At 33.1% G+C, this 16024-nt stretch overlaps 1 protein-coding gene across 1 annotated transcript in view; it reads left to right on the plus strand.

The window, feature by feature from the left end:
- LOC128165636 (uncharacterized) overlaps positions 1 to 15508 on the plus strand; it is a 66339-nt gene extending 50831 nt beyond the window's left edge. The window contains exons 34-46 of the mRNA XM_052830361.1: positions 5353 to 5470; positions 6904 to 8020; positions 9354 to 9459; positions 9704 to 9864; positions 10739 to 10790; positions 11210 to 11294; positions 11750 to 11818; positions 12090 to 12149; positions 12289 to 12336; positions 12525 to 12644; positions 12894 to 12995; positions 13905 to 14011; positions 14483 to 15508. Of these exons, the coding sequence (XP_052686321.1) occupies positions 5353 to 5470; positions 6904 to 8020; positions 9354 to 9459; positions 9704 to 9864; positions 10739 to 10790; positions 11210 to 11294; positions 11750 to 11818; positions 12090 to 12149; positions 12289 to 12336; positions 12525 to 12644; positions 12894 to 12995; positions 13905 to 14011; positions 14483 to 14651 (2314 nt within the window). The 3' untranslated portion in view covers positions 14652 to 15508. The remainder of the gene's footprint in view (positions 1 to 5352; positions 5471 to 6903; positions 8021 to 9353; positions 9460 to 9703; positions 9865 to 10738; positions 10791 to 11209; positions 11295 to 11749; positions 11819 to 12089; positions 12150 to 12288; positions 12337 to 12524; positions 12645 to 12893; positions 12996 to 13904; positions 14012 to 14482) is intronic.
- The last annotated feature ends 516 nt before the right edge of the window (positions 15509 to 16024 follow it).

Consider the following 16024-nt stretch of genomic DNA (forward strand, 5'->3'; position numbering starts at 1 on the left):
TTATTGTCTAAACATGTAGTTCATGAAAAACTTCAGGATTTTCAAGGTTGGCAAAACCTTTACATTTTTATTGTATTTATTAATTGTTTACATGTGATAGATGATCTGTGATATATATTTTGAGTACAATGAAGTATGTGTTAAGAAAATCTTTTATATTTTACATTCTGTACCACTGCTATATATATCTCTAAGGACCTCTCCAACGCTTTGATTACTGTAAATGTTTTTATTTTTTTTTCTGTACGTTTAGACTAAATTGTTTTTTTTACTATTTTAATAGTTTTAGAATTGGTATTAGACTTACTGGTAGTCAAAATTTCTGAATTAGAAAACAATGTTTTTCATTGAAAGGACATGTACATGTAATTGATGGGATAACAAGAGTTCTGTTTATCATGGAATGATTTTTTAGGTAAATTAAATTAAAATTGAGAAGTCTGTTTTATTTCTTCTTCAATTTAAAAAGGAAAAAATTTTTTTTTTGTGTTACTGAATAAACCCCCATTATTTATGTGTAAAGAGTGCATTTTGTATTTTTTATATTTATTTTTTTCGTTTTATTGATTAGGAAAGCAATTTGTGTACAATTGAATATATTTGGTGCAATTTGTACTCATTGTTGACATTTAAATTTTTTATATAAATAATTGAGGCCTATGGGTCACATTGCTAATCCAAGGATCAATATTCAAGTAACTGGCTAGCTTAAAAACCACCAGGGGTTGTGGGGGTGTTATAGTTTTAGGGGACTTTTAGACAAATTTTAGATTTCTTCATGCATATAAAGACTCCTTACCCCCAATTGTGGTCAAAATGTTAAAAGTTAAAGAGGGGTAGACGGATGGATGTCGTTCAAATTCAGGAAAAGCTCTCTTGATTTTAAAGAGGCCATTTTGTGATTTTTGCGTAAAAACTACTTTACTCTCTATTTTAAACCATGTGTAAAATATGTTCTAATGCCTCAAAATACAGATAAACTTTATATAAGAATATATGGGAAATTGCAATTTTCTACACTTTGAAGCAGAATATAAAAATACTACAAAAAAGACAATAATGGCGTATTACAAACGTAGATTGGTACAATGGATTCATTTATAGCCCAAAGGAGAGCGTATTTATGTAAGTAAAATTTCCAATGCAAACACTTATTTTCTCTTTTGTGTCAATTCTTATAACATACTCGTACAAAGCTTCATTTAATCATATTTTTATAAAAGCACAATGGAAACACTACGGAAAATTATTGTATATTGTCCTACTAATTTAATAAACTTATTCTCGTCAACAATATGTACAGTACTAACCCTCCTGTATATATTGTCGCTCTTCATAAGGGTATGCTAATGATGCTGAAGAATACATAAATGATGAAATTCAATCTAATAATGAATACAGAAAGCAAAGTACTATATAACATCATGTAAAGAAATAATTTACCTAGATGTTTAGACAAATCGTTATTTTCAAGGATTTGTGCATCTTTAACTTAGGAAATAAATTTCCTTGCATACCAGTCCTTTAGTATGACAAAATCATTGTTCATCAGGGGTTTTGTGTATACTAGTAAGTAGATTAAAATCCATAATATATATTTCAGCTTTTCAAGAAATAATTTTTCCACTTTCCATGGAATGTTTTTTACTCTTTAAAAACATTTTTTTTTAAACTATTCGAGTCTAGGGTTCAAGCGGCAAAGTTCACCTTACTGTTGCTTTGATCCTTGTTTGCACATTGTAGTACCTTATGTCCTTTGTAAGTATTGGAGCATTTTGAAGCCCATTCTTTAAAAAAACAATCTTTATTAATTTGGTTGTATCTGTAGAAGAGAGAGACATACAGTGATAATCATGTTCCCAACCCATAGATGCAAAAAAAAAAAAAAAAAAAAAAATAAGTAAATGGATAAATAATTGGAAAATAAGAAAATGATGTCAAAATTGTTGAAATCATTTTGCTCCAATTTAAGCCAAAATTACGGTGGGAGTAAATTTGAATTTCTCATACCAACTCATTTCCTAAGCTGCTATATTGCCATTTTATTTCACGTAACATACCGTAGCTTCTTTTTTCTTTACAATGACGTTTTGGTAACATCCACTCACCCCACCCCTAATTGTAGTTCCTCTCTCAGCAAATGGAGTCGTAAACGTAGTTATTTAAAATGAACACGAAAGTTCCCTTTGGAAGCTTGCTGATGTGTTGGATTGTATCTTTCAAATTCTTTGAAAAAAGATTTTAAGGGTTTTTAACCGGTTTTTCCGAAGGAAAAATAAGGTTGTTGAAATGGTGAAAACGGCGGGTGGGCAGGCGGGCGGCTGCCAAAAGGGTACCCTTATTGTACGGATAGCTCCTTCTATAGTTTTCAAGATTGGAAGGTGTTCTTTTGCTGATCAATTGTACATATATCAGAGGTGTGCATATTGCTAGGATTTGTTTTCTGATAATTTATGACAAAAAATACCAGCTGTTGAACTTAATCATTTTTTGGCAAAATATTGCATATAGGGTACCCTTATTGTACGGATAACACCTCCTACAGTTTTCAAGATAAAAAGTTGCTCTTTTGCGGATCAATTGTCGAATATCAGAGGTGTGCACATTGCTAGGATTTTGAATTCTAGTAAGTTATGAAAAAAATACCAGCAGTTGAACTTAGTTATTTTATGGCAAAAATATTTCATTTACAGTACCCCATTTCTCTGGATAAGTTGTGTTCATCAATTCAGGGTTGGCAAATGGATTATGGATACTGTTCACACAAAAGAAAACCCGGTGTGCTGTCGCATTGATAGCTTTTCTCTTGTTTCTAAATATTTTGATGAATTTTGACAGTTTTTGGTCCTTTTCTACTCACTAATCCTATTTTAATGTTTCCTTTTACGCAAGGGTGCTTTAAACCAAGTTTGGTTGATATTGGCCAAGGCGCTTGGAAATGCAAATGGACGGGCGGACAAACAGACAAACGCCGAACAAAAAGTGCATGTCATTGAGCTAAAAATCAGTCGCCAATGTACCAATGATTATATAATAATCTTTTGGGATTCAATTGCTTATTGCGATAAAATCTTGACAGAGACAGTTTATGTTGAGTTGATTATAGTTGCTATCAATAGAGGATCTATAGTCGGAACTTAGTACACACATACACACTAGTACTGGTATTTCCTTCCCCAGCTCACACTAATTTGAATGGCGAAATGCTCCGAGTAGTCCGCCGGACTCCATAGGGCGATATAGCTCAGAAAAGAAAATTATTAAGGAAGAAAACCCTATAATTGAGAGCAAACATAGGACAAAATATAAGTGGCTGGTAACATGTGCGCTGTTATTTATGTCAATAATCTTGATTAAATCAATTCAAGGAAGACTTACAGTGTGTTTTCAATAGACTTCAACCGAACGTTATGTAGTTTCTTTATTTTACATAAAAATAACGTTGTTTGTTATTATACATGTATTTGATGACAAAAAATCAAACAATATACAATTATTATGGTTTGAGATCCTTCAAGTCCTATCTACATTGTGCGAAAACATGTTTATACGTGTTATTATCTATAGCTGGCTTATTCTAAAAAGAGCGGGTTGCAGCACATCCGAAATTATTGCTGGAATATTTCTTGTTTCGATGTGACTTACAATTAAAGTTCCTAATGACATCGACATACAATAATGGTTACAATCAATAATTATTTTATATTTCAATAAATTGCTTTCTTTGGTGCATGATTCATGCGGGATATGAAGGTGGTGGCATTGCCGAGAAAATACATAACCCGCTAAAGCGGATTATGTCATTTTTCTGCAATGATCGCTACCTTGAATCGAAGAATCATCAAAAGAAAGCATTTTATTGTTTATATTTACATACATGTATTTCTTTTAATAAATTGATTGTAAAAAGTGAGTTAAATTAACTAAATCACTGTAGTGTACATCAGTGCGTTAGATAAAAGAAACACCCAAATAGTCTTCTATGGGAATTTTAGTCTGACATCATCATGATAATTTCGTGCAGTTCGTGATTTTTCTAAGGTCGCTGTAGGTTTCGACCAATCGATAAACGGGCGAATGGTATAATAGACATCCACACTACTGTGCAGTGGAAGCTATTCGACAATTTTATCAGATTAAAATTAGATCCTCGAAGCTCCCGATTATTAACGATATGTCGACAGAAATTGCGTAGAAAATTGGAAATAATGTAGAAAAAATTCTTTAACAATCGTCCTTTCAAGAGATATAATTTGAGATATTTTATAGTAATTAGAATTGGAACGCATGCTTGCTGATATAGTGTAGATTCTAAATTGTTCAAACACTGAGCCTGATACCAATGATAAGCCCCAAAGAGAGGGGTAATTTCAACAAAGGAATATTAAAAGCAAATATCCTTTTCATATTACAATGCAAGCATTCTGAGAAAGTGTTCAACACTCCCCCACCCCCTTTCGCTGCAAACGTAACACAAAATAGCGTTATTTAATTTATTAAAATAATAATGATTTATTTGTAAGTAAAATAAATGATAATTGTGTTTTTCATCAGATTTGCGAGTATTTTTATTTATTTTTTCTTTTCTTCTTTTGGTCAAAACCCCTTACTTATAGTTGTGTTATGTACACCAAATTGCTCTGTAATCTGTACTTGATCTTACATGTATTTAATGCAGGTGTGAAGGCAGCTAGCATTGCAGGAAAAATACATAACTCGAGTTAGCATATTTTAATCAATCTCTGAACAGTTGCATCTATTATATATAAGAATTGTTTACATTTGCACCAAAATGTGAAACTATTGTAAATCACTTTTCATCTAGTGTTGGTTGGTTTCAATTTTACATCTTGGCTAGCGAAGATGGATGTATTAATTGTTAGCCATGTTACAATTAATAAATTATTTACATTATAAATAGTAAATATAGAACCCATACAGTTATTCTTATGATTTTAACGATTTTGAGAGGTTGTGGTTCACCCTTCCCCTTTTTTCGCTTGTCGAGATTTTTTTAGATGAATCTGTCTACCCCCACCACCGGCCCCTACTTTGAAAAACGAGCACTGCATGCCTGATGACAGAATCATGAACGGAACCAGAAAGTTTTGCCAGGATGGGTTCGAGACCTATTTTCGTAATTTAATGTGTAAATTTTTTTAAAAATAAAATTTCCAGTGGGAGATGTTACCGAGTTTGTCCCCCCCCCCCCTAGATCCGTGCATAACTTTTTTACGATATCATCGATCATCCTCATAATATTGCACCTTCATTGCAAGTTACTGTTAAAACAATCGATCTGATGTTGTTCATAACAGCGTGCCGTAAACTTTCATTTTTTGGCATTTTAAGGCTTTCATACATTTTGATCTCGTCGTATCTCGTTGCTATTATTGACTTTCTGCTGATGTCACGTGACAGGTGCGAGACTTTTCGAGTTGACAACTGCAAGTTCCATGCCGATGAAGATGTACGACAAGTCACTGTGATTTTTATTCCCTAAGATTTCATGTATGTAAGAATGTGTGATGATTAGTTTGTAATGTGGATGGTTGATTCGTTGTATAATAATGTATCCGGAAATGCACTGGGAATTACAATAATGGTTCCTTATCATTTCTCAGAGAGAAAAAGAAAGAAGTAGAATGTTCGCTTTTGAAAACGCAGTTCTGAGAGATGGATTGTGAAAGAATGTTGTTCTTCTTACATAGGCATTTTTGAAATTGTTTTATTGATTAATCTTGAAAAAATAACACTAAGCAGTAAACAATGAATGGTCACACATCATGTCTACGTTATGGTTCTGCAACTGGCAGGTGATGTGCATGCTTTGTTCTCTTTGGAGGCATGTATGTTGATAAGTCGAGTATGATGAAAACACTGATGAACCAGGAATATTGACAGTCCAACGTAATATCTATGAAACATTTGCAGTAAGAGATGTTTAGGTTACACAATTCTGTAAAGATGGCTCCCAGCCTCCAGTGACTTGGCATCTTATTACTTTTTCAAAACAAAAATACAAACTTGAGTTCACTATACCAGCAGTCATCCAAGCTGGTAATCAATTTGTTTATAACTTCATAAATTTGAAAGGACAATCACAAGTTTAGATCACTTTGCATATCAAAAGGCCACTTTTCAGAGGTTAAATACTATAGTCAGTCCCAAGATATTTATGATGATTTTTAATAAAAATACACATACTTGTGAAAGAAGTGCAATTGAATATGATGAGAGGGAAAATTTCCAAGATAACTTAATTGACACATCATTTTTCACTCGAAAAAATTCACAGAAACCAACATATATCTTATGGAGATTTATAATGAGGAATGTTTACATCTTTTCTCAATTCAGAAGTCACTCAGTAAATACATGTGCTGCACTCGCCCTAATGGTTGCACTGTAAACATATCAAAATGGACATAAATGGACATACAAGCAATAGAAAATCTATCAAACTCAGTGGCTTATACACTAGCACTCCTGGGTATATCCACATTACAGTTCCTAACTGTATGAGAGATAAAAAAAAAACCAGAATCACCATTGCCCTCAAACTCATTCACTTTTGCTTAAAAGGTGCCTGTATATTAAAATGGGGAAATAATTAATTTTACTAACACTGGTCACTTTAACCTGTATCATTTATAATATATTTTTATTGTAGAAAAATCATACTGGAAGAGGTATTAATAAATGGCTGAATCACATGCAAGAAAAGACCAGCAACCATCAGCAGATGGAGTTCCTTTTATGAGAGAAGATCTTAACAGTTCAGTCCCATTGTACAGAGGTTGGACTCAGTTTAGTGGAATGCCAACACACAACGTCACTGACAACTCCACCCCAGAGATTCACTGGGAAACATTTAGTCCTAGCAATCCCTCTTTTGATCAGATTTACACTAATTTGGATCCCAACGCAGAATACCTGAGCCAGATACTAACCAACATTCGGAATAATCCTAGTGGCATTGAGACAGACCCTCGCTTGGCTGATCAGAGTTTGCAAGGTAATTCTAGTTTTCATGCTGCAAGCCTTGAAGGACAGTCCATGTATGCTGAGACCCTTAACAGCTGGAATAACTACGATCCTTTTGCAACTACTGAAGTGTTGAAAGCTTCTCAAGAACCAGTTGAAAATGCTCAGATGAAATCTAAACCTTCATATTCAGATATAGCTAAATCTCTTAAATCTAAACCAATTCAACAAAATAAAGAAAAAGACGAAGTTGATGCACCAAAGAAAAAGTGTCCCGAACCACCTGTAGGAAAGCATCATAAACAATTCAACCGTAAAGGTTCCCACACACAGAAACCACATTCTAAAGGGCATAAACAAATGTCTGATCACATGGAGTCGAAAGTAAAGCCCAACTCCAAGTATGGTTTGGACAAATTTGAAGACATGAGCAAGATTGAGACCGGTAGTATGAAAAGTGAGAGTGTGGAGAGTATTCCTCTGATGTCAAGGAAGGGTAGCACCAGCAGTGTTAGCAGTGGAACTAGTGGAATTGAAGAAATCCATTTGTCCAAAGGACCTGTGACAGGAGCAAAGAAAGATAACTCTGGGCAGAGGACCAAATTGGAGGGTAAGCAAGAAAAGCCCCAACCATCAAAACCTGCTGATAAAGCATTCTTTGATCCTAGAAGAATTTTTCAACAAAACAAGTCTCCAAAAGATGTTCCGAAGGGCTCAACCGAGTCAACTGTTTTAAACAATGGTAAACCAATGGGAAGATCAAAATCCACCTCAGAGAATCACAGGAAGTCATCAGATTACATCAATAATGATCTTAGAGATGCCAAGAAAAAGACCAACCAGCCCAATGCAAACAAAGAGCCAGAGAAGAAAGAAAATGCTAATGTTGGTGGTGGAAGCAATAGTAGTGGGAGCAGAAATGACAGGAAACAGAAGAACACTGCTGCTCAGACCGACGGTCACCCAGCCGTGACCAGACGTAGGAAGACCAAGTCTGCCCAGCACCAGTACTCATTTGATCAGGAGTATGTCGGTAAGGCTATTTAAATAATATAGATAGTACTTGGTCATTTCTTCTGAGAGTCTGCATGCTACTTCTGTGTTTTGACTGTTCATGTCTGTAACAGAAGAAATTAGTTTGTGATTTTTACAGCAAAATAATGACAAAGTTGGATAGAATAGAATACCCATTTATTGTGGTAGCATGCTTAAAGTACAAAAAGTGATTCATAATACAAGATCTTGGTGTATTGAAAAAATTCATCATAATGTAAGCAGAATAAAACCTTACAAATGTTAGTGTAGAACCTTCTTGGTACATATTTTGATAAACAAGACACAATCCTTGAACTTGCATTATGTAGTACAAGGGAATGTGTCATGGAATCACTCCCTGACCCAAGTTGTCTGGGAACACCAGTACCTGCAATAGATAAATCTATTTTCAGAAAATACAAGACCTATTTAAGATTAAACCAGGTTACAATAGTACATCAACTAGTATTATATATGAAAGCTTTTTGAGCTCTTAGTACTAATCATTAAAAATAAAATTGTGAAGAGAAATATCTGCCAACGACTTCTAGAGAAAATTTTATATGGACAGTTTTCATTAGAGACCGTAGGACCCCTTTTGTGAAAAACAGAATATGAAAATTGATATTCTCAGAATATAGACATGTATGTCAATAGAGTACAAAGGCCCTTTTTATCAGCAAAATGTTTATTTTAGTAAAAGAAATCTTCTAATTATATGCTACTGTAAAGTCAAATTTCATTTTGAATTTAACCTTCGGTAACAGCTTTGACGCATTGAATATATATTGACAGATGTTTTTTATTTTAATTTGAGTTTTAAATATTTTTATTTAGTTGTATAGCAGAGGTGATCAGTGTTTAATTCTCAGGAGGAATCATTGTCAAATATAATTAATTGATCAATATTTTGAAATCCTTTTCTGAAGTGCCTGTGATATAATTATTGTGTTAAAGGATTTAACCAACATGCATGGTAACTATTACATACCGGTATTTTAAAAGTCATTCATTGGGAGGGGGTCTGTGAATATTGCAATAAATTCAAGATGAATTCAGGGAGCATGGAATTTATTAAAAAATAATTGAAAAAATAACAAGTATTTAATGATCATAAGTATCATTGAGATTATTTTCTGTGATAAGAGCCGGTTTATGCACTTGAGACATTTTATCAATTGTTGATGCAAGTATATGGGAACATGTCTCAGTCGGAAGTTTTATCTGCATGGGTGTATGTAGGAAGTCAAGCAAGCTGTTGTGTTATCACAGGGCTGCCTGGCTGGCTTTTTTATGGTGTATTATGACTGGGAAGTTTACGTTTATTTCAGATGAATGGATTAATTACATATTAGAGAAAATCAAGAAAGGATTAGCATACTTGTGGTCTGTTCTCATTACGCTTCTTCTCCTGTTGCTTGGACTAGTGGCATATTTGTAAGTAGAAACATATACTGCAGTTCAATATCATTAAGATATTTGTGAATGTTAAAATCTGGATGGAAAGATGCACTTATTTAAGAAATGTATTTGATTATACTGGTAAATCATATTAAGAAAGAATACAGAGACTTTTAAGTGCTGGGATAAAGCAAAGTCTGTGTTGCTGCTATTTTTTCATTCACTCTTGATTATAACAACTTGTGGCTTTTAAAATAAGCTGTGTATTCATATCTTGTAGAGTGACTGTGTGTGTTCACATCATTACATGGGCATGGAGCAAAGTATCTACAGTTGTCAAGACTAAGTTGTTTCAGAAGTATTTTAAGAAACATCTTCCACCAAACCCAGAACCAGAATTAAGAATAGGACTGGAATCCAATATAGATTTACCTTCAACAGGTACACATTTGAATTCTCTTTCAGATGAAGTGTAAACTATATAAAGCAAGACAAAACACAGATACCTGTATGACATGTCTCATGAACATTCATAATGAAAAGAAGTTTTATTAAATACAAATATTGAAGTTAAATATTTTCTTCTTCTTTATTTCAAAATATATCATCATTGTGCAATTATGTACATTGAAACACACTAAGGACATTTTGTAACTATAACCCCCATGGCACATTTTGAGTGTTTCTCTTTTTGTGTAAAGTTATATAATTTGTGTGAGAAATTTGATTAAAAACAAACATTTAAGGGAAAATACAAAAACACAATGAATTAATATGGATTATCATTTAAAAAATGGGGGGCGGGGGGATACTATTTAGGAACAGTTTAGGTTGGATTAAAGTTTTTTTCCCTCTATGATAGATAAAAGCGAGTGTTTTTATTTGATGCAGTATGCATGCATGGGATTTTTCATTCAACCACTTAGTACAGACAGGAAGAGTTCTTGTTGTAATCTGTTCTCAGAATTATTGTGATATAAATAGATGGGTTTAGTAAACATGTACATGTAGATCTGTAAATAGAATTTGCTGAAACAGTTTTGAATTGTCAGCCGTTTCCAAACCTGTTCAGTAAGCTATCTTATTAAGATGTTCAGTATGTTATCTTACTAAGATGATTAGCAAATTGTCTTACTAAGATGTTTAGTAATTTATCTTACTAAGATCTTACTAAGATTCCAAACCAGTTCAGTAAGATGTTCCAGTTTATATGACAATATTTATCAATGTGTGACTATCCTTAAAATGGGGGCAATACATCAAAACAAGAACGAAAAATTAGGTACAATATGTCAATATATTGAGGTTTTTTCAGGTGAAGAGGCCATGCAGAGACTTCTAGCTTGTAAGGGAAAAGATCCATATAGGTAAATGACAGTTTTATTCTGTTGTTTTGTGGAAAGGTGTGTCTCATAGCAAATGATATGATGGCAGTTTCCCCAACTTCATGTTATGAAAAAGAATAACAATGCTGAAAATGTGAATATGAGCACACAGTTATGAATTTCATTTGTAGAGAATTATTTCCTTGTAAATATCCCCTTTTAATTTATGTACCAGCATGCCATATCAGTTTGATACCTGAAATAAGAGAATAGTACATGTTATACTTGAATTTTAAGGAAAGGGATGGGGGAGCTCTGGACCCAGCTGGAAATCTCAGATTTGTTATCCAATCCATTCTGTAAATGTATCAAAAATAGACCTTAGACATTCCCAGCAAGGAACAAGTGCACACCTAAAATTTCCAAGAAATTTTACATGTATTTTTTTTTTTCAAATTTAGCATTCTAGGATTAAGATATGATGTTGCTGATGATGAAGTAAAGAAATATTACAGAAAACAAGCTGTACTAGTCCATCCTGACAAGGCAAGTCTTACCGTATGCTAAGTAACTGTCAGTCACTAATATGAAATCTTACCGTATGCTAAGTAACTTTCAGTCACTAATATGAAATCTTACCGTATGCTAAGTAACTGTCAGTCACTTACATGAAATCTTATGTATGTTAAGTAACTGTGAATCACTAAGATGAAGACAAACCGTATGCTAAGTAACTGTGAATCACTAAGATGAAGACAAACCGTATGCTAAGTAACTGTGAATCACTAAGATGAAGACAAACCGTATGCTAAGTAACTGTCAATCACTAAGATGAAGACATACCTAATGCTAGGTAACTGTCAATTACTTAGATGAAGACATACCTTATGCTAGGTAACTGTCAATCACTAAGATGAAGACATTATATTCTCTTATTTATATGAAATCTCTGTCAAACTTTAGATAAATTAAAAGTGTTTAATATTTATTTTCCTTCACAGAATACTCAGCCTGGTGCTGAAGAGGCTTTCAAAATTTTGGGTCATGCCTTTGAATTGATAGGAGAGCCAGTAAGTCTTTGTTGCCTGAAGAAAGTTTTGCATTTAATTAAAAACATTGACATTTTTAAAATATCTATACAAAAGCAGAGGTGTAGTGAACTGATATACAAATGTACATGTATTTACAGGGAAATGTTATGATGTATATACAGTACTTCTGCAAAATACCATATTATTGAAATGATGTTTTAATAATGATATGAAAGTTTACACTGTTGAATTTATGCATTTGAAGATACAAAAGATATCGGAATTCACTAATTTAATACATCTTTGATAGGAAAAACGTAGACTTTACAACTGCCAGATGGAAGAAGCAAGTCAAGCTGAAGCAGCCATGGTAATATTTCTATAGTTTTATACTGTAATCAAGTAAATCAAGTAAATCATTAAAAGTAATTTTAACATATATGACATTTAAAGCTTCAGTGCTGTATAGTATAGTATGTAATCATTAAAGAAAGAAAATTTCATTGCAGAGAGAATTCAATGATCTTCTAACAAACCTCCAAGACAAGATTCAAGAGGTAAGAATGCTGCAGGTTTTGGTAATTTCAAGAGAAGACATTTATGATAATGAAGTTGTAGTTATGCACATTTATATTTAGTTATTAACATAAATATGTAAAACTACATATTTATTAACATAAATATGTAGTTTTACATATACCTGGTATATGTTAATGACTAAATGTGTGTTATCAAATGTTACTAGGCAGCCAATCTGATGCGCTGTGATAACTGTGGGGGAAAACACAAGAGAGTTCCTATTGACAGGCCATGGTACAGCTCCCGATTTTGCAAACGGTGCAATATAAGACACTCGGCCAAAGAGGTGAGAGAAAATGAGTACATGTTAACACCTGGTGTCAGACTTATGCCTTGACTAACTGTCAATGGATGAAAGCTTTTTTCAATGACTTGGTATTGACAATAAGAAACACTGTGTGCATGGTCCATGTAATTCACATATACAAATTATGATTGCTTTTCTAAATTATTTGATATCTTACATGTAGTATGTCAGTATACACTGCCAAATGTATCAGCAGTTTGCAGTTATATTGAAATTTGTATTTTTTAGGGTGATGTATGGGCAGAAACCACAGTATTTGGGTTTTTATGGCATTACTTCGCATGTATGGAAGGAAAGATATACGATATTACAGAGTGGGTCTCATGCAAAGTAAGTGATTTGGAAAATCAATTATCGTAAAGTCTCATCTATAACACACACTTTTTAAAGCCAAAATTAGATAAAAAGTGGGGGTTGCGTGCGATACATGTACATAGGAACAAAATTTTGCCCCATTTGTTCAGGCAGTGATTCTGGATACCGCGGGTGCATGACTGCCGATATCCACAGGGTGTTCTCAATGCAGGAAGATTAGCAATTATTATGATTTGATTTAACTTGCTTTTTGTGTCCAGTTATGAAGTTAAACATAATTGCTTTACATAGACACTGTTAAAAATACCTTCATCATTTGATAATGACAATATATGACATATAACGGTATACATTTCTTTACAGTGTAATGTTTACTGTAAGAACAATCAAAGAATTGGACTATAATTAATCAATCAAATCATTTCTTTTGATGTTATTTGGTTTAGATATGCAAACTTTATTGCTTATTATCAATTTGATTACATTATTAATGACTTTTCAAAAATCTTGATTGGAAAATTTCTGTTCTTTGGATGCATATTATACATAGGAACAGTGTTTTTTTTTCTCAGCATTTTACACCCAACTTTGGGTGGTGTGTATTATGCACGGTTGAGTGTTATACACAAAACTACATGGTATTACATGTTTTGATATCAAAAACATAATCATCATAAAATGTTTCTCAAGAGATACATGTATAAACCTGTCTTAGAAGTGTAAAAGTTGCCTTTTAACGGTACGGTAAACTTACTACATTATTATAATCTACGAGAAAATTACCCATATGTTGCTTAGCTACCATGTAAATTTATATCTATTTCAACCAACTACATGTAATTCTGACTCTTTTTTGGGGTCAACTACCGATAATCTTGGTTATGTCTTGTCACTTCAGATTCTTTCTTTTTTAATTGTTGACAGAAGGACTATTTCAAGCATATGCAGCCCAATGCTCACCATGTGTTTTACAGAATTGCCACAGAAGGAGGTCGAAATTCAAATAGTAATCAACAACATGGAAGATCTGGGTAAATATAGAGTACATGTACATGTATTTGTAAGCTTGGTTAATATACATATTCTGTAGTGAGCATTCAGGTGATTGAAATATATTATAAGAAGTTCTTCTTTGAGTTTAATGAGGAGATCATTATGGTTGGGGCATAATCAAACCCAATAAAGCCCAAGGGCTTTACGATAGATTTGATCATGCTCCTGCCGTTATAATTCCCTTATAATATTCAAAGAATGAAAATTTTCAGCAATTTTAGGATTGAATATTATTTATATTTTTATGTTTTAATTTTGTAAAATTAAGCCAACCATGTTTGCACCCCAACAGTATATCACTTGCGTCATTGATGAAATTAATTGAACAATGCGTTACAAATTTGATTCGTAGTGTTATCAAAGACGCTGGAAAATGTAAATATTAGTATTTTATTGCAAAAAGGTAGCATGGACTCTCTGTTACACGATAATTGCTTCTTTTGTTACAGTGAAGCAGACCTAGAGGACTTCATAAATCATTTATTTCATCAAGCAATGAGCACGGAACAAAATGGCAACGCTCAATGGCAACCCCCGTCACAGTCTCAACCCCCAGCCCCGGGCTGGGGGGCGGCCAGTGCTGCTAAGAAGGCCCGCCGCAGAAAGAAGAAACATTGACTTCCCCAACACTGCCTTAATTGATAGTCCATTTCTGTATACATGGTTTAATTGTTCACTTATAACACATCAATGTTTCCTTTTATGCAAACAGTAGAAATGTTATATGCTTTTTGTGAAACATATCTAATATTTTTGTTTTTTTTGTTTTTTTGTTCCAACTTCTCATGTACAACGCATTGCTCTAGAAATGAAGCATGTAGTGTACTCAAGATACCCTACAGATCTGTGAGGCTTAGGTAATGTGTTAAGTAATTTCAGGAAACTTTTTCTAAACTGTTTCATAACACAATAGTTTGTATTATTGATTGTTCTCTACCTTCCATAATTATAAAGAAATATCTTGCCATTTGTTGATTTTTATAGGTCAGAAGTGGTGCTTTAATAGGATATATCAAGTGCCAAAATCTGATGGAAGAAACTTTCATTTTAAGTGCAAAGTGTAATGAAGTAACATTTTTGTTTATGGTATCGCAAGTTGATTAAAGATAGTTCCAAATAGTCATTTTGCCTACATCAACATGTAGGTAATCATGTGATATTTGTGCATGTATACAAGTACATGATAGCTGATAGAATTCAAATTTTTTGTCTTTTACTTGGCTATTAAAGAACTTTTCTTTTATATTTTGAGATTTTGAAGCATTTTCATAATGCTGTGGACAACTAAAAGTCTATAAGGGTTGTACCAATTTTGATTGTTCTTACAACACTGATCTGTTAGAAAATTTACTGATGTGTATACAAGACTGATTTCTTTCTTTTTATTGCTGTATGATATTGTAACAATGTTTTGTTCCAATTAAAAGGATTGACAAAGTTAACAACTTTAATAATTAAAAGTTAGACAAATTGAATGTTCCTTTTTCTGTGTCAGTGAACCTATTCATTGGAAATACTAAAAAATAACGACTCCTATGGTAGGCGTCAAAGTCTGTAACAATACTTTAAGAAAAAGTATGCACTTGGTTTCAAAGTGCTGTATTTGTTTTATAAAAGCGCATTGCCACAATGCTTTGTTATATAATGTTTTTCTGCAATAATCACTACCATCATGTATGACAAACTAAGGAGTTGAATTCAGTGTTAGTAACAATCACTCCTTATAGACGGACAATAGTTATATATGCGCAAAGCGAATTACCGTAGGTCTGTTTTCCTTAATAGTTTGTCACTTTTCAAGTGTCGTCTGATAAATATTTTCAGAACCCTTTTCTACATGAACATCAAACTTAATGCACAGTTACCTCCTAAAGTATTGATTTGAGGTCAAAAGTCAACTATTTGCTCAATTGTGAATGGATTTAATCTTGTTCAAAGGTATCCTCTAGAGAGAAGATGACTTATATCAACAAATTGGAAATGGGGTTAAA

Source organism: Crassostrea angulata, chromosome 10 (assembly GCF_025612915.1).
Source record: "Crassostrea angulata isolate pt1a10 chromosome 10, ASM2561291v2, whole genome shotgun sequence".
Lineage (NCBI taxonomy): Eukaryota > Metazoa > Mollusca > Bivalvia > Ostreida > Ostreidae > Magallana > Magallana angulata.